General features: G+C 42.0%; 1 protein-coding gene across 3 annotated transcripts in view; it reads right to left on the bottom strand.

The window, feature by feature from the left end:
• Positions 1-3,426: 3,426 nt before the first annotated feature.
• The window catches only part of SRPX2 (sushi repeat containing protein X-linked 2), a 28,711-nt gene continuing 7,604 nt past the window's right edge, over positions 3,427-24,533 (bottom strand). For all 3 annotated transcript variants that reach the window (XM_039218073.1, XM_039218076.1, XM_039218074.1), the window contains 8 exons: positions 11,892-12,083; positions 9,424-9,600; positions 8,996-9,122; positions 8,727-8,848; positions 7,503-7,682; positions 7,040-7,173; positions 5,040-5,161; positions 3,427-3,950 (listed from right to left, as the gene is read on the bottom strand). In XM_039218073.1, the coding sequence (XP_039074004.1) occupies positions 3,770-3,950; positions 5,040-5,161; positions 7,040-7,173; positions 7,503-7,682; positions 8,727-8,848; positions 8,996-9,122; positions 9,424-9,600; positions 11,892-12,083 (1,235 nt within the window). In that variant the 3' untranslated portion in view covers positions 3,427-3,769. The remainder of the gene's footprint in view (positions 3,951-5,039; positions 5,162-7,039; positions 7,174-7,502; positions 7,683-8,726; positions 8,849-8,995; positions 9,123-9,423; positions 9,601-11,891; positions 12,084-24,533) is intronic.

The raw sequence follows: 24,533 nt of genomic DNA, 5'->3' as shown, positions 1-24,533 counted from the left end.
AACTCCCTGGACCAAACTGACCTTGTTATTCTTGCAACGTTACCTACACCGAGTTGTTTGTGAAAGGAGTCTACACCGGAGAAGAAATTCCTTTTGGTAGAGTCTGCTTGTTGACTCTCCTATAAGGCTACTGGACTGGGGATGGCTGCAGTGGTTTCTATTGTACGTGTGAACTGAATGGAGGAGTGTTTTTAAAACGTTTGTTTGGTATGGATTAATATTGTAATGGAAAGCATCATTTGGGATCCTGAGCTGTAACTTGCTCCTTTGTTCTCTACCCCCTATAATGTATGTGTGTTTCAATAAAGCTTTTTCACCTGTTAAATGTTTGCCTTTGTTAGTTCTATAGATGCTTTTCTCTCTGATGTGCTCACTTACTGTTGTTGCTGCTCAGTGGCTTGAAAGAGAAGAACCAAAGTGACAGATGCCCTTCCCTAACCATTTTGTGTGGATTCAAATAAAATTTCCCTTTCCCTACATTGCTGCCTGATACCTCTGCTGAGCTCTGATCCATTGACCTTTGTGTTTGGTATCTACAGAGAGAACTGGGAATCCATTTTAAAAGTTGCACCACTTTTTTTCCCCTCTCTAAACTACCAAGGGAACTCTTCCTTTAGCTCTGTAGTCCCCTACCACAAGGAAGGAGAGACATGTGCACAGGGGAAGGAAGATGTTCTCTGCTGTGTTTCTTTCTGGATCCTTCAGTATCTCTAGGAGGTAGGGCCTTCCCCTGACCCCTTTGCTCCTACTACCATTATTTAGTCTTGAGAAATGATTAACACATATAGTAAGCAAACCCATCTCAGGAACAAGGCCCTGGGTTGAGAAACCTGGGTTTCGAGGTAGAGCCCAAGTGACTCTTGACCTCTTGTGCAAAAAGGCATTAATATATATCAAACACCTTTTCTCTCTGATGTCCTCAAACCTTTATGCTAGACACATTGTGTATTATTTTTTAATTTCTCCAAGCACCTTATGAAGTAGGAAAATTTCCCATTTTACAGATTAGGAAAGTCAAGCCCACTCTTATGCAACAGAGTTACAATTTGAATTAAGATCTGACTCTACCATGCTGCTTCCTGCGAGGATGTTACTTGCATTATGGGCAAAGGCTCAGAGGAATAGATGAGTCCTTTCTTTTAAAATATCTCAAAGAAGTTGGTTTATTTTGCAAAGTAAAAAACCAGAATGCTTTGGATGTTACCTAACCAGCTGACCGATTCAATAACTGTGTGTGTGTGTGTGTGTGTGTGTGTGTGTGTGTGTGTGTGTGTGTGACAGAGACAGAGACAGAGACAGAGAGACAGATCTTGGGGGAGATGGAAGGCAGAGAGAGGAAAACAGAAGCAGATATGTATAAGGTTGGGGGTAAGGATAGTCTGGCTATGAACCTGATTCTGCTGATACCTGCTTCCATTCCTTTAGCAGCTGGAATTTCTTGCATCATAATGCAAAAGAAATTACAGTAAAACTTTACCTAAAGAAAGCAAGATTGACTTGCCTGACTACTCAATAAAATAAAACAAAACAAAAGCTTCTCAATTTTTTTAAACTAGAGGAGCATTTTGATGTGAAAGTCAGGCCCAGAAAGAAACTTGGTTCAAAAGGCGGTGGGCCTCTTCATGTTATCATTTGGGCCTTTGACCTGCTAGCATGCCCTGGCTTGCCACTTGAGGTGTAAGTGATAAACACAAGGAAGGGCATTTATTTTGACTAATGTGCAGTCTTTGCCTTTGTAACCACAGACCTGTCTGACAGGAGATTTCCCACATTAGCTCATTGGATTTCATCTGCTGCCCATAACTTGTCTTTTGACTTTCAAGCTCCTGTATTTCCTTGGAAGGAAGAGGAAGAAGGGACTTTTTTGCTCCAAGTTTCGTCATTTACTCCATGTCCTGTTCCACTCAGCAATTACCTAGCTTTTTATTTTTCATTAAAAAAAATGAGATTTCCACAGAGCCTGCAGTGAAAACAGCTTCTCTCTGACTCACTACTACCTCCATATGTTCTGGGCTCATGATTTATGCCCCATTCCTCTTCATTGGGTTGAAAGACTTCCATTTCTCTTTTACCTCCAGGACCCATTCCTGAGTCTTGTGTCTGAGTAGGATTGTATATAGAAACTGAAACCTTTGCCTTTTCTTGGAGTAGTCACCTGTCTATAAGTAAAAAGTAGAAAAAAATAGAGGCAGTACAGCATAATATTTAGGAACAGTGACTCTGGAACCAGACTGCTGGTGTTTAAATCCCAACTGTGGCACTTACTAGCTGTCTGATCTTAGGCAAGTTGCCTAACCTCTCTGTGCTTCAAATTCCTCATCTGTGAAATGAGACTTGCCTTATAAAGTTCTTGTAAAGATTTCAGAGTCAAATGATAGACAGTTTGGAATGGCACCTGGCATATAGTAAGTGCTCAGGCATTAGCTCTGCCTCTCCATTCAGCCTGCTTCTCTAATTTTCCACTGGTGACTCCTACACAACGCTGAAGGAGAAAGGCTGCTGAGTCTTAACCATGACATCAGGCTCCATGAGTATAGAAAAGAAAGTTCTCAGCAGCATAGGAAGAACACCTTTCTTTCAAACACTGGTGCACCATAGAATGTTGCTCCATTTCACAAGAGCCCAGGCTCAAATTTACTTTCAGGTGTGGCTCTTAAGGCTTGACTTTGTGCCACAGTAGCTCCCACCTGCTCTGTGCTCAGCTCTCTCTTTTTCTTAACTTTATTTATTTATTTTGAGAGAGTCAGAGGTCAGGGTAAGTTGAGGAGGGGCAGAGAGAGGGAGAGAGAGAGAATCCTAAGCAGGCCCATACTGCCAGCACAGAACCTGATGCAGGGCTCAAACCCACGAAGCCATGAGATCATGACCTGAGCCGAAATCAACAGTCAGATGCTTAACTGACTGATTCACCCAGGTGCCCTGTAGTCCTCTCTTAAAAGTGATTAGCTAAGTTAATATATGTGGCTGAATCTGTCTTTTTTCCTTCTCTACTCTTTAGTTTTACAGAGGCTTGGAGTGGTGTTTTCAAAGTTCCCTAGATCATGAGCTGGGAGCTTCCCTGAAGAAGGGACAGAACTGGTACCTTTTGCTATGAAACTGGAGGCTCAGTAGAAGAGATTGTTGCCCATGAGTCAGCTGGAAGAGCCAGGACAAGAGATTCTGCTCTGGCCTGCTCTTTCTTCCCAAGCTGCCTCCCATTGCAGCATTTTCCTTATTCTTAGATGAAGCAATGTTTAACATAACATTTGTAACCCAAACCCTAAAAGGAAATGACAAGTTCGAGAATGTTTTGATGCTCCCACCACCTCCAAGGATACAGTTAGTCTGTGGGAAAATCCAGCTACATTTGCTTGAGTTTCCTGGTTGTTGTGATGGTGCTGCTCTCTGCTGTCACCTCAGGATAGAGGAACCATTTAAAACAGCCAGTTAGTGAATGAATTCAGAATTTACTTTGGAGAGCTGTGCAGAGGCCCAGGTTAGGAAAAGAAGACTGTCACTCCCAGCCCGTTATCCAGGACCTGTCATCAGTTCCTGCCTAGCTTCTTATGTTCCTCGAGTGCTACTGAAAGCAGAAACTTGCTTGGGGAAACTATTACACAGCCCTAAAAAGGGGCCTTGGGAATGTCCCAAGATTGGTGAATCTCACCCACTTCAGAGTCCTATCCTTAGAACTGTGGGAAAACCATTTCCTCCATTTATTAGGCCTCAAGTTTCAACTGACTAGGGGACCTTTTTTTCCCCTTGACCTCAATTATGCCCTGGCTCAAGTTCACTCGCATATGTCCCTTTGCTCCCGGCGCTGGGTCAGCTCCTGATTGTTCAGTAGGTAGTCATCAATGAATGTGAAGATTTCCTCGGGGGTGACAGGTTCCATGTAGCGTTCCCGGTCAATTCCCTGCTTGTCAATCAACACCATGTTGAAGTAGGAGGGAGTGAGACGCTGAAATTGCCTAGAGAGAGGATCCCAGGAGGTGTGAGACATTGTCTGCACTTCATCCCACCAGGCTCTACTACCCTCACCTTCCACAGCTCTACCTATGGACTAATTCCTTCCCTCCCTGTCCGCACCCCCTCTACTACCTATCTCAAGCCCCTTTGTTTTTCTCTGCTCAGACCATAGTCTTGCTGTCCCTATGCATCTAACTCTGCTAAGCTGTCTCTTCCTTACCTCAGATGGAGCAACTTTATTGATAGCCAGCTAGGCTTCCCTCATAGCCCCCCTTAAGCAGGGTTATCACATATAGCTATACAGGCTGCACAGAATAACTCCAGGGAGCACAAATCATATGCACTATGATGTGACTAGTGTTTTCTAGAGTTGGGCTGGGCATAATGTGCACAAGTATATATGGCAGCCATGAGGTTGATTAATATCATCTGGTCAACTCATCTATCTGTACCTGAAAGTTTGCAGTCTCTTTCCTCTGTGTGTTTCCCAGTCTCTCCCCTACCTGGGACTGAATCCTTCTGTCCTCACTGAGACTGAGCTCTATAGGCAGGTATTGTTTATAGAACAGAGAGCAATGATGGCTTTATTGGCACTGAGTGTATGTGGAAGCATTGGAGGGGCAGTAATGGACAGGTAATGAGAAAAGTCAACTTCTACTACCTGCCACCCACTCTTTGCCCAGGGGCAGAGGGGTATGATTCAGATTTTAAAGCCTACAGATGCCTTTTGTTCCTTTGGAGACTGAAGACAGGTGAGGCTATGAGGCAACAGAATCAGAGGCTTCTCTGAGTCATATTTGAGTCTGTATCTCAGTCCTTACTGTGCTTCAGAGTCACATGAGGTACCTAATAAAAGCATAGTCGTGAGGTGGTTTAGGGTGGAGCCTGGTCATCTGTCTTTTATGCTCTCCCTCTACCCATTTGATTTTGATGTTCTACAACTCTCTAGTTTTACCTAATGTATCCCAAGTGTTCAAACACAAAGCATGCCTCAAGATAGTAGTGTCTGTTGATTTCCCCCAACCCTCTTGTTGCCAGTGTCCTGCCTAGGGTTGTTGCCAACCCCTTCCCTGTGGCCTCCCAGACTGGACCTGAGCTCCTCGATTATGTTGGCTGACAGCTGTTGCTCCCGGATGCGCCCCACCTCCTGAGGTGTCTGTCCCACCAGTTCAATGATGGTCACATGGCGCAGGTCCAGTCCACAGGTGGATTGCTGGGAGGGAAGAGAAGGGATTATGGAATAGGCTCTCAGACTCAAATCTAAGGCTACCTAGCCGATTCCTCCTGGGACCATGTTGAGGCAGTGTGGGAAAGGAGGGGCTTTCCTTTCCATAAGGAAATCATCATACCATAGGGTTTGACAACCTCTTTTCCTCTGTCATTCCTGAAGCATTTGCCCTAATAGTGTTTCTTTTATTCTAATGAAGTGTACCAAAACTGTCAAACCACGTGGGATAGAAAAAATGAAATGTAATTGATAAACTTCAGGAACATAATCTCTCCTTGGTTAGTATTACATTGGCTTTAAACTACATATATTCTGAAGATGGCTATGGTGATATGATTATAATGGCTATAATTTATTGAACACACATACCTAATGCTTTGCAGGAATAAGCTAATCCTTACAACATCCCTAACAAGGTAAGTGGTATCATTCTTATTCTGTAGAGGAGAAAGTAACTTGCCCAAATTTGCATGACAATAAGATGCTGAGCCAAACTGAGGGATGATGCTGCCTCCCCAGGTGTATGATCCTTACCACGGGGCAACATGGCCATGGCCTTTCCCTGTCTCCGAGATTTCTCCAAAGTAGTGCCAGTGCTCTTTTTATTGCCTTTCGTTGCCTTCTTCACACTGTGCAGGACACCCTGTAACCCTACTCTGCCTTTTTGTCCTACTTTGTCCTGCAGGGTCGCCTCTTAGCCAGTTATGGAGAGCAAACTTTAAAGCAATCTGACCCTCAGAATCACTGTCCTTACTCGCTGGTTCCTGTTCCTTTTCTTGCTTTTTGTTCAAGCTGAGGTATTGCCTTTGTCTGCCCCCATTTTCTTTGGATTGCTGGAGGAACTGGGTCCTTTTTGGTCTAGACACCCAAGGTCATCCTTTTGATAAAGCTGCTGTCATCATGGACCTCTGAATATTGACTTAGCAACTTCTAAGATTTAACCTTTAGAAATCCACATAAATAGCATTTTCTCTTACCTGGGTATCCAGTCCCTTGTAGCTCCTCAGAGCCATTTCTCTTAGTCCTGTCAGTACACCCTGCATTCTCTTCAAGAATCTTTTTAAAAGACTCAATGGGTATATCTATTGTGTCTTATTGACTCCCCCCCACCCTCCACAAGTGGTTTTGGTTAGGTAACTCTTAGTATGTTAAGTACTGTCATGCAGTACTTAATGTTACAATATGTTAGCGTTGTCATGCAACTCCCTCACTTTACTTTGAAATATCACAACACTTTTCCTTCTCTTCTGCTACTATAGTGGTGAAGAGCACAGATCCTGGAGTTAGACTGCCTTGGTTCAATCCCAGCATGCCTACTTACTATCTAGTAATCTTGGGCAAATCCCTTAACCTCTCTATGCCTCAGTTTCCTCACTTATGGAATGGAAATAGTAATTGTACTTACGTTATAAAGGTTGTTGTGAGAATTAAATGAATAGGTGTAAAGCATGCACTTCTATACCTAGTATTTAAATAGCACTTACCATCTAAGTGTTAATGCTATTATTACTTGAAAACATAAACATAATTAATTCCCAACATTTACATTTGCTCACACCTGCCTTACCAGTCTCTCCAAAGTGCTTTGCCATGCTCCCTTGCCATCTTTCACCATGCCCCCTGCAAGTCAGACCCACCATTCCAGTGCCCTCACTGCCTTTTCAGTAAAAACACAGCACTTTTAAAAATGTGCTAAATTTGTCTACAGTAAAACAGATCAAATGTTCCTCACAAAAAGTTTGAGCAAGTGGGGTTTGTGCTACAGAAAGAGCAACTCTTTGATTCGAAAGAGGTAAGGGAGTAATGGGGCAGGGTTTGGGAGTATGTATAAGAGCTAAGCCCTCATTAGTGGGTGGGTCTCACCTGCAGCATAGAGATCTGCATTTTATAATATCGATTGGAGGGGTCAGGAGCTGAGATAATGAGGAGCCGCTGTTTCTCAAAGAACTGATCCAGAAGGCCAGCAGCTGAGTTGACATTGACATTAATCTTCATAGCTAGGGCAAAAGCAGATGGTCAGTCAGAGTATGGCCTTATCATTACTTGTAGTGCAGATAACAACACCTTGAGTTTCAATCTTTCAGGTTAACCCTTTTTGGTTGTTTCTGCCTTTCCTTGGGGGAAATTCTGAAATAACACTTGGAGAGTTTGAACCCTTCTTATTGGGGTAAGAGTATTGTATGGGGGAACATTAGCCCTTAAACACATGTAAGAAACCCCCATTCCCGCATCTTGCAGTTGGACCATTGTGCCATACATAAGGAAAGATACTGAAAAGTAGTCCTGATCAATATGTTCACTCTTCCCATCCCCTATTTTCACTCACGAGCACAGATGGGTGGTGATCCTGACCACTGGCGGCTGGACTGGCAGACCCGGGAGGGGGTTCCTTGGCGTTCATAACCTCCATCACAGTGGTATTCACAGGTGGCACCATAGTTGTCCCCTGCTGAGGTGCAGGTGAGGTAGCCATGCTGTGGTGGTTTGAGAGTTGGGCAGCGTCTCACTGTCAGGGAGAATTTCAAGTTAGGGGCTATGGTATCTCTTTTAGGAAAAAAGTGTTAAGAGGGTGCCCATGTTGTGTTTTCTAGATCAGGAGACCTAGGATGATCAGAATGAATGGCTTTCTTTGTGTTTCCAGTGACTGAGTGGAGCCAGAATTTTCCTCTTAAGGAATTAAATCTGGAATGCAGAAAAAGTTGTTCATAAAATCTGGAGGTACAGGTGAGTATACATATTGTCATGAAAAAAGCTATTAATCTGTGAAAAAAATGTTTGTTTTCAGACTTTGTGGACACCCTGTGCAAAGGTGGCTACCTTAAAAATTAATTTTAATATCAAAAATAAATTGGAGAAGACTTAAATATCCATCAGTGGTAGACTGTTAAGCAAATCAAAATATTTCTAAAGAATTTTTAAAGGATATGAGAAAATTACTGTTGTAATGAAAGTGAAAAAGGGTGATCTAAGATTGTATATAAGTTTGATTTCAGCTATATACTTTTTAAAAGTATATGTAGATAAAAGACTGGAAGGAAAATATCAAAAGATTAACAATGATTGCTTCTGGATGATGGGGTAATGGATTTTTTCCCTTTGTATATTTATTTCCAAAATGTTCAACAATGAGCATGAATTATCTTTATAATATAAAAACCAAATCAACACAATACATCACAAAACAAAGAGCAAGAATCAGGAGGCCAACACCACCAATTTCAGCAGAGGGGAAGACTGAGAATGAAGGCTGATTAGATTTGATCATTAGAAGACTAAGAAAAGAAACAAATACAGAGTATCTTCATGAATGTTAACTAGATTTAGGAGAGTGAGAAAGTCTTGTTGGGGAGTAGGGGTTTCTGATACATGTAATACGTGTAATGCAGCTTCCTGAATGACCCTGTTTAAGTGAACTTGTTTTTTTCCCTCTCCCAATATAAAGGAGGCATCTGTTTCAAGCTTAGAGAGGAGAGGGTTTGAGTGGGCATGTAGAGCGTCAGGGTAGCGCAAGAATAATGAACAATATAGAAATGGAAGACTTCTTTCTGACCTTGTACTTTCACAATGAACTTGCAGCTGGCCCGGTTATAGGCTTGATCATAAGCGGTGTAACGAATCACATGCTCTCCTTCAGGAAAGTGAGAGCCAGGCTCAGGGCCTCGAAGTGTCACCCTGCATGGGACAGAGTAAGAGCCACTGAGGAAAGAGACTCTTAGAATTGGGTTCTGGGGTGCATCACCACTGCGGTATCAGCCTGTGCACTTCAGTGTGAGCATCCTGAGAAACTCCTGGGAGGGATAAGGGGAATCCATTACTCACCTGGTGATAGTACCATCAGCAGAATCCTTCACCAAGGGTGGGTCCCAATATACTCGGGCAGTCAGTTTCTCCGGCTCTGCCATTTTCTCACGTGAGTGGGGACAACGAATCTTGGGGGGATCTATGTCTGTCAATGTCAGAAATCAAGTGCTGACTCATGGTCCCCATATCTTCCCTGGAGGGAACCCATAGAAGCAGCACTACACTACTGGATAGGAAAAAGATGCACACTCAGTTCAAAATGTTCAATGAAACTGGGGAAGGAAGCCCAGCTCCGGGGGAAGTGACCACTTTGTTAAGACTGTGCCCAGGGTGCCAACCTCGTAGCGAGCAGGAATACCTTCTGTGGTGAGAATTATACATCCTTTGTGGATACAATGCCAGGGTGGCTCTTTGCAACAGGACAACTGGGAGTGACCACCATTTACCTACACATACAGGCTCTCCTCCACTCCATCGCCCATCTTCCATGCAGATTCGGCTGCGGTCACCTTCAAGGTGGTAGCCATTGGAACAGCTGTAGTCACAGCAGGAGTCAAGAAGCACGCCATTTGTGCAGGTGTAAGTGCCACTAGTGATGAGTGGCAGTGCGTGGCATCTCATCTCTAAGAGAGAACCAAGTGGCAAGGTCAATGGCCTGTAGGACTATCCGGAGGTGACGCCTGGGCATCTACCACAGGAAGAACCATATCAGAGACAGCAGAACAAAACAGAAAACCCTACCCTAAACTGTCCTTGCCTTTTTATTTTCATATTATGAAGCATAGGGGGAGTGGTTCTAAAAGAACTAAATTACTTATCCAAGTGCATGGACTTCAGAATCACACTCAAGTTTGGATCCCAGCTTCACTTCTTACCTAGCTCTGTGACCTGAGCAAATTACCTCATCTCTCTCTGAGTCTCACTTTTTTTATCAGTAAAATGTAGATATTTCATAGGATTGTTGTGCAGGTTAATAGAGACAATGCATATAAACCTCAGAACTCATTTAGGACCTCAGCAGCTCCTTTCAGATCTTGTTCCTCAAATCCTATTTGCCCTTTAGCAAATTCAAAGCTCCCTTTTGAGTATAGTTTTGGCATTAACTACCACAGCCCTCAGCTGAGGCTTTATTGTGGAAGCAGTCTCATCTTATACTTGGGTGAGAACACAAGTCAGACCAGTGCCTGGACATCCAGACTCGGTGGTATTTGATTAAAGAGGAATCCATGGGCTTTAGACACGTGTTAGAAGTGGCAGCTGCTTCCATGAATTGATTGTGAGCCTGATTGTGAGATTGCCAAAGTCTGGTTTGAGATGCCTGATACTCGAGAGAAGTAGGCAAGTTATACTTTCGGCTATCTAAGTTCTAGCCTTGTGTATGTTCAATTATTGGAGCTTTGCATATATAAGCTATGTTCATTTGGCTTCTTGGCCAAATCAGACTTGAAGATGATTGCCTTTTATGTTTTCTAATATCCTTTATTTAAAGACCTATAGAAAAATTACTTCCTTGACATCAGGGCCAAGAAAAAAAGGTTGTCTTTTCAGATGAATTTGTTTTCTTAGTATTATATGACATTGAAAATGATCCAAGATGTTTGCCCTTTTATCTCTTACAAGGAAGGACAAAACCAGATTCAGTGTTCAAACATTGTTATTAGCCCATCCTAAACACCTGGAAATATGTATCTCTCCATTCTTTTAACTGATTTTATGTTCATTTATAGGCACATTATTTTATTTTTATTTTTTATTTTTCTTAATTTTTTAATGTTTATTTTTGAGAGAGAGAAAGAGAGAGAGAGAGCAAGTGGGGAGGTGCAGAGAAAGAGGAGGAAGACACAGAATCTGAAGCAGGCTCCAGGCTCCAAGCTGTCAGCACAGAGCCCGACATGGGGCTCAAACTCACAGATCATGAGATCATGACCTGAGCTGAAGCTGGATGCTTAACCAACTGAGCCACCTAGGCACCCCTAGACATATTATTTTAATTTTGTAAGCCCAATTCAAATTCATTTTGGAAATGATGGCATCCAAGTCTTAAAACAAATTACTTACAGTCACCTAGAGGGGTGTGGTGGCTTCCTTCTTTGTGGCTATCAAGCTTCCCTTTTCCTCCACAGCATCTTCGCTGACCAATCCTATTTGTCTCTAAATGTTCACTGCTGTGCATCTACTCACATGGCATTCATGTGCACACATTTGTGTTTCTATCCCATAAGTCTTATAAGCAGCTAAGGGGTAGTTGAGGAATTGAGTGAGCTCCTGAAGAGACCAATTCAGCCCACCCCCACCCCCAACATGGGTGTGCTACAAATGGCATTCAGCGATGGACATATGGGCAGGCAAAGTTCAGTTACTAAAAGTGGGTAAGCTGTAGAGCTTGAATAAGAGGTAGGGATTTGGGAGCTGCAGGGGACATGATTTACAATGTGTGTATTAGTATTCCCACATTCTAGCTTTAAGGATTTTTCCTGATGTTCAGAAGAAAATGAAGTACAGCAGATGTCTTGTGCCTTCACTGCTAAGGCCCTCTAAGGCCTTTAGGCCAGGAAATACAGCAGCTGACCATGACTGGGAAAAAGTATGAGACCGCACACATCCTTGAGAGCTCCAGAGAAAGGCCCAGGTTTGCATTAGGCCCCCAGCCCAAACTTTATATGTATTCCTGGGCTCTCTGAGCCAGGACTGGTTGTTACATAAATGCCCATATTGCTTGGGCAAAAACCACAGAAAGAGAAAATGATTAGAATGTTAGGATGTGGATACGTCCTGCAGGACACCTGTGGAAAATTCTCAATTTGCACTTGACAGAGGGCATAGTAACACCTCCGGGCATATACCCTCAAGTGGCTGACTGGCTGGCTGGCCTCTCTCACATACACATGTCAGTATATGCACACACACCACTTACGCCTGCAGTAGGCAATTCCAGACCAACGGCGGCTTGGCAGACATTGCACCGACCTTCGTCCAATCAGTCGAAATCCCCGGTCACAGGAGAGCTCACAACGAGTACCTAGACTGCTGTGATAATTTCCTCCCCTTGGTGAGTAGCATGTGGCTTCTCCATCCTGGATATTTAATGTATAACACCATCGGGGAACTGTAGCAATAGAAGAAAAGTAAGCTAGAAGTGTAAGAATCAAAACAATGTGGTATTGGTGAAAGGACAGACACATAGATCAGTGGATCAGAATTGAGAGCCCAGAAATCGACCTATACAAGTAAGTCTGTCAAAATGATTTTTGACAAAGGCACCAAAGCAATTCAATGAGGAAAAGCTATTGAACTAAAAGTTCAAAACTTTAGAACAAATGGTGCTGGAGCAATCAAACTTCCATAGGCCAATGAAACAAAACAAAATAAAACAAAACTTCTGCCTAAGTCTCATTACTTATACAAAAGTTAACTCAAAGTGGATCATGGACTTAAATGTAAAAAATCAAATTATAGGGGCACCTGGGTGGCTCAGTCGGTTAAGCATCTGACTTCAGCTCAGGTCATGATCTCATGGTTTGCGGGTTCAAGCCCCATGTCAGGCTCTGTACTGACAGCTCAGAGCCTGGAGCCTGCCTCGGATTCTGTGTCTCCCTCTCTCTCTGCTCTTCCCCAGCTCATATTCTCTCTCTCTCTCTCTCTCTCTCTCTCTCTTTGTCAAAAATAAACATTAAAAAAATAAAATAAAAATATAATACTTTTAGAAAAAAACATAGGAGAAAATCTCTGAGATCTAGAACTAAGTAAAGAGATCTTAGACATGACACCAAAAGCTCAATTCATAAAAGAAAAAAAATCACAAAATTTAACTTGTCAAAATTGAAAACGTTTGTTCTGTGAAAAACACTGTAATAGACAAGACAAATGAGAAACTGGGAGAAAATATTTGCAAACCACATATCTGCCAAAGGACTAGTATCTAGAATATATAAAGAGCTCTCAAAACTCAACAGTAAAAAAGGAAACAATCCAATTAGAACATGGGCAAAAGACACGAACAGACATGTCACTGAAAAGGATATATGGATAGCAAACTAAGTACATGAAAAGATGTTCAGCATCATTAGTCATTAGAGAAATGCAAATTAAAACCACAAGATACCATTATACACCCATTAGAATGTCTAAACTTAAAAAAAAGAAACCTGGTAATATCAGGTGTTGGTGAGGATGGAGAGAAATTGGGACTCTCACACATTGCAGGGTGAAATACAAAATGATACTTCCACTTTGGAAAATATTTTGATGGTTTCTTATAAAGGTAAATATACACTTGCTGTGTGACTCTGCAGTTCCACTTTAAGTATTTACTCAAGCGAAAGAAAAACCTGTGTTCATACAAAACGCTGTACGCAAATGTTTACAGTATCTCAGTTCACAATTACCAAAAGCTGGAAATAGTTCAAACATCCTATGGGTGAATTGTTAAACTAACTGTGGTTTATCCATGCAAAAGAAGGAAATGCTGACAACATGCAACAACATAGATGGATCTTCAATGCAGTTTGTGACATGAAAGAAGGCAGACTCACAAGTCTGCATACTGTAGGAGTCCATTAATATGATATTCTGAATTAGGCAAAAATATAGGGACAGATCAATGATTGCCAGAAATCAGGAGTAAAGGTTGGGGATAACTTGAAAGGGGCAGCCCTGGGCAAAATTTTGAGGTGATGGTACTGTGGTGGTGGTTACCTGACTATATTCATTTGTCAAAACTCATAGAACTGTACACCAAAAGAGTGAATTTTAGTATATAAATTTATTTTTTAAGGTTTTTAATTTTATTTTTTGAGAGAGAGAAAGAAAATAGGCAGGGAGAAGAGAGAAGGAGAGAGAAAATCCCAAGCAGGCCCCACACTGCCAGTGCAGAACCCGATTTGGGGCTTGAACTCACCAACTGTGAGATCATGACCTGAATTGAAGTCAGAAGCTTAACTGACGGAGCCACCCAGGAGCCCCTACAGTATGTAAATTTAAAATGACTTTAAAAAAATAACACAAACTAGAGAGAGGAAGGGAGTGCGATAACCAAAGAAGGCTGCTTAGGAATAAAAGTCAATCCTTCTCTATCTGACTTATTTGGCTCAGCATAACACCCTCAACTTCCATCCATGTTGCTACAAATGGCCAGATTTCATTCTTTCTCATTGCCATGTAGTATTCCATCATATAAACGAACCACATCTTCTTGATCCATTCATCAGTTGATGGACACTTAGGCTCTTTCCATGTTTTGGTTATTGTTGAGAGTGCTGCTATGAACAATGGGGTACATGTGCTCCTATGCATCAGCACTCCTGTATCCCTTGGGTAAATTCTTAGCAGTGCTATTGCTGGGTCATAGGGGAGTTCTACTGTTAATTTTTTGAGAAACCTCCACACTGTTACCATATGTTTGCACATATAGGTGGGTTAGAGGGAACTTATCGGAGGACCATGGGGGAGAAGAAGGGGAAAAATAGTTGCGGAGAGGGAGGGAGGAAAACCATGAGAGGCTTTTGAATGCTGAGAACAAACTGAGGGCTGATGGGGGTGGGGGAGAAGGGAAGGGGGATGATGGGCATGGAGGAGGGCACTTGTTGGAATGAGCACTGCGTATTATATGGAAACCAACTTGACAATAAACTAAGAAAAAAAATAAAACAAGAAATCAATGTTCACCTACAAATTCATTTAAAAATTTAATAATAAATACCTAATGTTGTTGAGGGTATGGGAAGACACATCATAAACTGCTTTTAAAAATATAAGCTTGTATACATCATTCTGGAGCATTATTTGGTAATCATCAAAAGTCTTGAAAAGGACGCCTGGGTGCCTCAGTCGGTTAAGCGTCGACTTCGGCTCAGGTCATGATTTCATGGTTCGTGGGTTTGAGCCCCGCATCAGGCTCTGTGATGACAGCTCAGAACCTGGAGCCTGCTTCAGATTCTGTATCTCCCTCTCTCTCTGACCCTCCCCTGCTCACGCTGTCTCTCTCTCTCTCTCAGAAATAAATAAAAACATTTTTTTTAAAGTCTTGAAAATATGCATGATCTTCAACCCATAAAGAGGATCACATTGATCTGAAAAGAATTCATCCAAAGGGAATAACCATATACACACACAAAAATGTGTCTATAAAAACATTTGTCTTAGTGTGTTTATAAGAACAAAAATTGAAAACAACCTGAGCTCCAAACAATAAGTCGAAGGTTTATTAGGTAGATAGATTATGTCTCTAAAATAAATTACTGCTGTGCAGCTTTTAACAATTATGGTGTGAATGAAAGTGTAATAAAATAAACTCGTGTTTATAACATACTGTTAAATAAAAAGTCAACTAACAAAAGAAAAAAATAAAATAAAAAATAATTTTATAAAAAGGAATAGAAGTCAGATTCCAGTTCAGTACTGAGGACAAAAGGTAATCGAGCCATTAAATTATAAAGACATTAGAAAGATGTCTCATTGGCTACACAAAATAAATGACTCTTCAGTGGCTTCAGATTTTTTTTTTTTTAAGTTTTTTTAATGTTTCGGTTTTTTAAATTTATTTGAGAGAGAGAGACAGCGTGAGCAGGGGAGGGTCAGAGAGAGAGGGAGATACAGACTACAAAACAGGCTCCAGGCTCTGAGCTGGCTGTCAGCCCAGAGCCCCATGTGGGGCTCGAACCCACTAACCGTGAGACCATGACCTGAGCCGAAGCCGGAGGCTCAACTGACTGAGCCACCCAGGCGCCCCGGCTTCAGATTTTAAAGGCACACATATAAACTTGCAAAAGGCCACATACCCAAGAATGCATACATAGGATGACCCAGATCTGTTAGCTTGGGGTTGGGAAGGCTAAAGCCCCATAAGAGCTCATTCGGCTCCCAAATCCTAAGAGACAAAAAAGGGAGGGTTTTTTAAAGCACATGAGGAGCAAAAGGAACAAAGAAAGGCTAGGACCCTCTGCTTGAGGGCAGCTGGAGAATGAAGACAGATGATAGTGGGAGAATTATCCTTAAAGCAATATTATGCGTGTGACTTCCAGTTTAGTTTCAAGCCAGCACCTGTGATACACGACTGCCATCTGGGGACACCAGCTCCAAATTACAGAAAGTCTCTGAAGTACAATAGTTGCAGAGCTGTTGATTATATGTCACAACACAAGGACTTTACATGGGAGGTTGGGACCCCAACAATCACTCCCGTTCTATTGCTCACCCATATTCTGTCAAGGAAAATACACATAAGATTGGAATGAATAGGATAAACAAGCATAGCACAGGGAAATATAAAGTTCTGGATAAATGCTGAGACAGTATGAGAGGGCTTAGTTATTGCAAATAAGTTCAAATTTGCTGGCCCCGAGGAATCCTGGCACAAAGAAAACACATTGGAAGGCTAGAAAAAAGGAAAAACACTATTCCAATGCTCTTTTTTACCCAGCTTTATTAAGGTACAATAGACAAATGGGGCGCCTGGGTGGCTCAATTGGTTAAGTGTCCGACTTCGCCTCAGGTCATGGTCTCACGGTTCCTGGGTTCAAGCCCCCATCGGGCTCTGTGCTGACAGCTAGCTCAGAGCCTGAAGCCTGCTTCAGATTCTGTGTCTCCCTCTCTCTCTGATCCTCCCCTGCTCGCGCTGTCTCTCTCTCTCTCAGAAATAAATAAAACATTAAAATTTTAAAAAAGGTACAATTGACACATAAAATTGTTTATATTTAAGGTGTACAATGTGATGCTTTAATATTCATATACACTGTGAAGTGATTACTGAAATAAAGTTAATTAACACACCATAATTTCACATAGCTGCCTTTTTTTTTTTTTTTTTTTTTTGTAGTGACCACTCTTAAGATGTAGTCTCCTAGCAAATTTCAAGTATGCAACACAGTATTATCAACTACGGTCATGGTGTTTTACATTATGTCCCCAGATGGAAGAAGGCGGCCTCTGGGAGCTACAGCCTGGTGAGGCTGACAGCACTGATAGTAAAAGGTTCTAGAATATTTAAACATAGGCCAGGAGCAGTTAGAAAGAGAAGTGGTTATCTCCAGGTGCCCTAAAGAACGAGTAATTCCAGAACGACCTCATTTCCTTTTTGGGTATGGTCACCAGACTGGTAGAGCAAGGTAAATGATGGGTACATTATATGGAAGTGAGAAATGTGACAATGCTTTTCAGGCCATTGATGTGGATTAGATGAAGACATTCAGAAGAGATGATGGTACAGCTATGGAGATTTAGAACCGGTTGAACAACTGTACCTAAAAGAATGCTGATGGGAAACTGAAACTAAGAATGTGGCCAGATATTGCTTGGCAAAAATGTCTAGCAGGAAATGTGTTAGTCATTATTGAGCAGCTACCATGTGCTAAGCACAAAGCTTTATGTTTTTAAATTTTCACATCCATCATCTCATATAGTTCCCAAAAACCCTGGGAATAGATGTTTATCCCTATTTTACAGAGGGGGAATTAACTTACCCAGAGTCCCTTAGCAAGTACGGGGTAGAGCTAGAGTTTGAGCCTGAGCTTTGGCTCTAAAACCCAATTTTTCTTTTCTTTTGTTTTTTTTTTTAATTTGAGAGACAGCATGAGAGAAGGGGAGAGGGGCAAAGAGAGAGAGAGAGAGAGAGAATCTTAAATGTTTTAATGTTTATTTGAAAGAGAGAGAGAGAGAGAGGGAACGAGGGAGGGACAGAGAGAGAGGGAGACAGAATCTGAAGCAGGCTCCAGGCTCTAAGCTGTCAGCACAGAGCCCAACACAGGGCTCAAACTCATGAACTGTGAGATCATGACCTGAGCCAAAGTAGGACACTTAACTGACTGAGCCACCCAGGTCCCCCATCAAGAGAAAGAGACTCTTAAGCAGCCTCCACATTCAGCACAGAGCCCTATTTGGGGCTCAATCCCATAATCTTGTAATCATGACCTGAACTGAAATGAAGAGTTGGACGCTCAACTGACTGAGCCACCTAGGTGTCCCTAAAGCCTATTTTTCCTAATCACGGTATCTGCCACTGCAGTATGTTAGGCTGCCATTTTGAAGTATAAATTTACATTCTTAAATAGGTAATATAGCCACTTGATTCAAAACACAAAAAGTATAAAAAGTTACAGAGTAAAAAGTCTCCCTCCAACCCCTGCTCCCTTATCTACCCCCCTTTTATCCCCCCATAAAGAACCACTGTTAACTGTTTCTTTAAGCATATAAAGCAAATCTTGCTATAGATTCTTTTTACCTCCTTTTAACACACAGAGTAGTATATTATACCCATTATTCCCACCAATGCTTTAAAAAATAAACTTAACCATGTGTTTTAGAGATCTTTCCATATCTTTCCATATTACTAAATACCAAGATGCAATTTATTTAAATGAAATAACATTTATAAAATGCATAGCACAATGATTGGCACACAATATGTGTTTGTCCACATATTGGGTGTAAATTCCTGAAATTGCTGGAAGATGGAGGCGCTAGGACTTGAAACTCAGACCTGTGGCCTCTTCTCTATGTAACTGTCCACCTATCTCTTTTGGGGGATTATAAGAAAACAAAATGCTGACAACAGAGTTGAAATGACCTTGTCTGTGATTATCTTCAGATAACCTAGGCAAAGTTACCAGCTAGCTCAGGGCTGAAGCAATATGCTGGGAAAGCAGTGCCCCCAAAGGACTTAAGGCATACCTCAGAGAAGGATTTCTGACTCCAAGCTAGGTTAAAGGGAATGAAATAAAGTTCAAGATTAGTGAAAATGGTACCAAACTACATGGTTAGCTTGCTCTAAAATAATGATCTGGGTTTTTACCAGTTATCTTTTTCTTTTTTTAATCTTTTTTTTTACTTTTAGTAACAGGTTACATTTCTCAAAAATTTTTGATGTTTATTTTTGAGAGAGGGAGAGAGAGAGCATGAGCAGTGGAGAGGCAGAGAGAGAGGAGGACAGAGGATCCAAAGTGGGCTCTATGCTGACAGCAGAGAGCCTGAGAGCACCAAATGGGGCTCTAACTGACAAACCGTGAGATCATGACCTGAGCCGAAGCTGGAGGCTCAACCGACTGAGCCACCCAGGCACCCCATGACAGGTTACGTTTTTGATGAAGAGATGGAATGAGCATGGCTTTGGAGTCAGACAGAGGGACCTGGGTGTAAATTCCTGCTATGCCACCTCTGAGCTCTGCAACTCTAAATTTCTTCTCTGAGCCACGTTTCCTGATCTGTAAAATGGGGATAATAAACTAGTTTCATAAGGCTGGTCTGAGAATCATATGAAATTGCATGTGTAAAATATATCTAGCCCTGGGAATGATATTCCCTAAATCAATGTCTGGGTTTGAGCCACAGCTCATTTGGCATCAAGCAACAACATGCTGCTGCCATTTGGAGACATCATCCCCAAATTACAGAAAGTCTCAGGCACTACAATTGCAGAGCTATTGTGAAAACACAGAGACCTTACAGAGGAGTCTCGGATCTCAAGTTGTACTTTCCCAGCCACCTCCTCTCCACTTCACACTGACAACTTCACTCAATTAGTTTTGTGTCTGGAGACCAAGTTCCAAAACAGAGCCATGAGACTCTTTGACTCCAAGGCCAAAGGCCACCATGTGGCTTACACTTTTCTAAGGAGCTTTATGACATTTAAAAATAACCAATGACAAATATCATATGTTTGCACGTATAGGAGGATTAGGAGGAACTTGACGGAGGAACAAGGGGGAGAAGAAGGGGGGAAATGGTGGGGGAAAGGGAGAGAGGCAAACCATGAGAGATTCTTGAATGCTGACAAAAACTGAGGACTGATGGATGTGGGGGGGAGGGGGGATGGGCATGGAGGAGGGCACTTTGGGGATGAGCACTGAGTGTTATGTAGAAACTAATTTGACAATAAACTATTTGTAAAAAAAAAAAAACACAAAAAGGTTTTTTTTTTTTAATTCCTTATTTATGCTATTTTCAGTATGGCAATTTGGCATTTGAGTTTGAAGACAAAAATCTTTCTTAAAATTTAAACAAGAATCAAGTTTTAGTGTTCCATTAAAAATAAACAGCATATTATAACAAAAAAAATAACCAATGAGGCAGGCTAATATTAATCATTGGGCTGCTGGACTCCCCTGAAACTATCTTTCTGCATCTGTTACTTTTTCCTATCCACTTATCCTATTTACAGTTTTCTACAATCTGGATTCTGCTCCCAGGATGCAAAACAACCTAGTAAACGTTTCTTGAGCATTACTTTTTACGTAGCTCGGCGGAGATATCACAAATGGCTCCTTCTGTTAAACAGGTTAAGTATTTTGTTGAGGACAATAAAAAGTAAACCAAAGGGGTAGTACATAATGAATGCCAAATGAGTGACCCAGATAATAAATATTTATTTCAGAAGTGGTCCATAGTAGATACTCAATAAATATTTATTAAATAAACAAGTGGAAGGGAATGAGGGAATGAATGAGGAAAAACTCAGTGTGCGCTAAACCAGTGAGGGAACAGAGTAGAATTCTACTAATCTGTCTGAAGCAAAGATTTGATGTGGGGAGAAGGGGTAATGAGTTGTTAGCTTGGGCAGCTGAACTGAGGCCAAATTCTGTTAGAAATGGTCACATTGGGCCATTAGGTTTGGGGAAAGGAGAAACATGATTCCGAGAATCCAATTAGAGGGCAACTGTCATTATCCATGTGTGAGGTGATAAAAGTTTTGATCCCAAGGAGTAATAAAGAAATGACAGTTCTTGATGAATGACCGGTGAGAGGTGATGAGGAAAAGAGGCTATTAAAAATGCCACTGATGGAGAAAGAGGAGCCATCTTGCATTGTCGGTGGAAGTGCAAATTGGTGCAGCCACTCTGGAAAACAGTATGTAGGTTCCTCAAAAGTTCAAAATAGAACTACCCTGTGATCCAGCAATCACACTACTAAGTATTTACCCAAAAGGATACAAAAATACTGATTTGAAGGGACACATGCACCCTGATGTTTATAGCAGCATTATCAACAATAGCCAAATTATGGAAAGAGCCCAAATGTCCATCAATTGATAAATGGATAAAGATGTGTGTGTGTGTGTGTGTGTGTGTGTGTATGTAATTGAATATTAGCCATAAAAAAGAATGAACTCTTGCCATTTGGAATGACATGGATGGAGCTAGAGTGTACTATGCTAAGTGAGATAAATCAGTCAGAGAAAGACAAATACCATATAATTTCATTCATATGTAGAATTTAAGAAACAAGACAAATGATAATGGGGGGGGGGGAGAAGCAAACCAAGAAACAGACTCTTAAAGACAGAGAACAAACTGAGGGTTGCTCAAGGGGTGGTGGTGGGAGGGATGGGCTAGATGGGTGATGGCCATTAAGGAGGCCACTTGTGATGAGCACTGGGTGTTGTAAGTGATGAACCACTGAATTCTACAACTGGAACTAATATTACACTATATGTTAACTAATTGGAATTTAGATAAAAACTTGAAACAAACAAAAATGCCACTAAGGCATATTTTGCACTAAGGCATATTTTAAGGAGAATAATGGCACAATTATCAAAAGGAGGAAGGTCAGCTGGTAGAGCCTTTCTTGGGGAGGATGAAAGAACTTAGTTTTATATACCTCCAAATGGAAATGTTCAGCGGCTGTTGGACATCTTATTTGGGAGCTCAGGAGACTTGTCAGGGTTGCCTAAAGTTCAGATCCATGCTTCATTCTCTCTTGTCACCACTAGAGAGCCAATCTCATTTCTTGGCTTGAGCTATGACCAGAATAGTGAAATGCCATGGAGCCCAAGTGGTGGTAAGAAGAGAGAGGCTTGCTCATTGCTGCTGAGAGACTAGAGAGATTGAAGTTCAAGGAAGGGCCATATGATTGAGGCACTGGGAGAGAATTGTGATCTTCAAAAAATGTTGTTTCGACATGGAGATTTGTGGGTGAATAAGAAACAGACTGTAGGGAGTTTAGGAGTTAGTTGGTGCTTAGGCAGAGAGCCAGTGGGTGTGGACTCTTTGGCAGCAAGAAAATAGGTAGAAGGCAGCTAGAAAGAAGCATAGAGAAACACAAAGCTCTGATCATTTCTCGATTGAAACTCTTCTCTCAAAAGTCACTATTTACCTTCTTCTTGCCAAATATACTGTTCGCAAAAACCTCAACTTTTCTCTGCAATATTTGACACAGTAGATTTCTCATTCTTTCCCCTTTCCAAAACTCTCTTCTCACGTGGCTTCTGTGATATGATAGTACCCTGATCTCCTTCTACATGGCTGACTTCTATCTCTTTTTCCCTTGTTGGCTTCTCTTCTCATATTCATATCTGTATATGTTTTCTTTTTTTATTAATTTTTTAACATTTATTTTTATTTTTGAGAGACAGAGAGTCAGCGCATGAGCAGGAGAGGGGTAGAGAGAGAAGAAGACACAGAAACCGAAGCAGGCGCCAAATCTGAGCTGTCAGCACAGAGTCCGATGCAGGGCTAGAACTCACAAATCGTGAGATCATGACCTGGGTTGAAGTCAGACACTTAACTGACTGGGCCACCCAGGCACCCCTGTATATATTTTCTAAAGCTCTGACTTTGGCCCTCTGGTCTTTCAGACAGCCCATTCAGCTAAGCTGCATCTTCTTACTTCCCACTGCCCGTAGGGCACCTTCCCCATACCAATTTTCTTTTCTAACTTTTTCTGAGAGGTGTCTCACAGTCCTTCCAGTTTTTCAGACAAACTGCTTTCAGGTATCTGTTTCTTAGCCTCTTGGTATATCACATGTGGACCAAATCCTGTGACCTCTTTCTTTGAAACGTCTCTGGGATTCATCTTTTTTTTTTTTAATTTTTAACGTTTATTTATTTTTGAGAAAGACAGAGAGAGACAGAGTGCGAGTGGGGAAGGAGCAGAGAGAATAGGAGACACAGAATCTGAAGCAGGCTCCAGGCTCTGAGCTGTCAGCACAGAGCCCAACGCAGGGCTTGAACTCACAGATCATGGTATCATGACCTGAGCCGAAGTTGGACACTTAACTGACTGAGCCACCTAGGTGCCCCACGGGATTCATCCTTACTCTCTATTTCTTTGCCATACTCTCAATCATCTCTAACCAACATTACTGTCGCTAATTCGTGGAGAGTCTCCCTGACCCAGGCTCTACCCTTCCTGACCCCCTACTTCTGAACACAAAAACAAGGCTGATATGGTGAAATTATCTAACCATGCCACCCCCTGTGCGAAGACATATGATGGCTTCTTATAACTTCTAGCACAACAGCTAAACTCCTCTGCATGGCTTGTACAGCATAGAAACAAGACTCTTAGAAATGGAAGAGATACTAGATAGTGCCTGGTCTTCCTTTCTTTTTTCTTTTTTTTAAATGCTTTTTATTTATTTCTGAGAGAGAAAGACAGCATGAACAGGGGAAGGTCAGAGAGAGAGGGAGACACAGAATCTGAAACAGGCTCCAGGCTCTGAGCTGTTAGCACAGAGCCCGACGCGGGGCTTGAATCCACAAACCGTGAGATCATGACCTGAGCCAAAGTCGGACGCTTAACCAACTGAGCCATCCAGACGCCCCTCTTTTTTTTTTTTTAACGTTTATTTATTTTTTAGAGAGTGTGCGCACGAGCGGGGGAGGGGCAGAGAGAGATGGGGACACAGTATCCACAGCAGGCACCAGGCTCTGAGCTGTCAGCACAGAGCTCAACACAGCGCTTGAACTCATGAAATGTGAGATCACGACCTGAGCCAAAGTCAATGCCTAAATGACTGAGCCACTCAGGTACCCTTCTAAATTTCTTTCTAATGCAGGAGTCCCTATTCAGCATTCTTCACAGATAATCCTCCTGCATTGCCTAAGAAGAGTCCCTAGATTACAGAGCCTTTCCTAATTTTGTCTTACTCTTTATATTCAACTTTTTCTTTTTATTTTTTAATGTTTATTTAGTTTTGAGAGAGACACACACAGAGTGTGAGCAGGAGAGGGTCAGAGAGAGAGGGAGACACAGAACCCGAAACAGGCTGCAGGCTCTGAGCTGTCAGCACAGAGCCCGATGCGGGGCCGGAACCCACGAACTGTGAGATCATGACCGGAGCCGAAGTCGGCCGCCCAACCGACTGAGCCACCCAGGTGCCCCTCAACTTTATTTTTCTCCTACTCCCTCCACATCCCATCTCCTCTAGTCAGTCTGGTTTCTCCTTAGATCCTTCCTCTAACAGCTTTGTTCTTACCTCTATATCTATGGCCAAATGCTTTGCTGAATACCCTCCTCTCCCTTCTCCAGTTCTCAAAATCCACCTATCACTCAAGGCCTGACATATGTTATCTTTCATGATCCTTGCCCTGACTTCGTTTTCTTTAAGTCCTATTGCATTTACTGCTACCACATAGATTCATACTAACTTTCTCTACATTTGTTAATTTTATTGCCCTCTCACCCATCCCTGCCCCCAGAAGAATGTGAGCTCCTTGAGGGGGACAAGACCCTATGTCAGATTTTGTATCATCCACAGGCCTACCCTGCATGGGATTAGGTGTACAGCAGGTATTCAGTCAATACTTAATGATTAATAATAGATGGATAACCTTAGTACTAGAGA

Source organism: Hyaena hyaena, unplaced genomic scaffold, assembly GCF_003009895.1.
Source record: "Hyaena hyaena isolate Hyena2069 unplaced genomic scaffold, ASM300989v1 scaffold_744, whole genome shotgun sequence".
Taxonomy (NCBI): Eukaryota; Metazoa; Chordata; class Mammalia; order Carnivora; family Hyaenidae; genus Hyaena; species Hyaena hyaena.
Note: the sequence above shows the minus strand (reverse complement) of the source record. Positions and strands in the feature narration are given on the sequence as shown.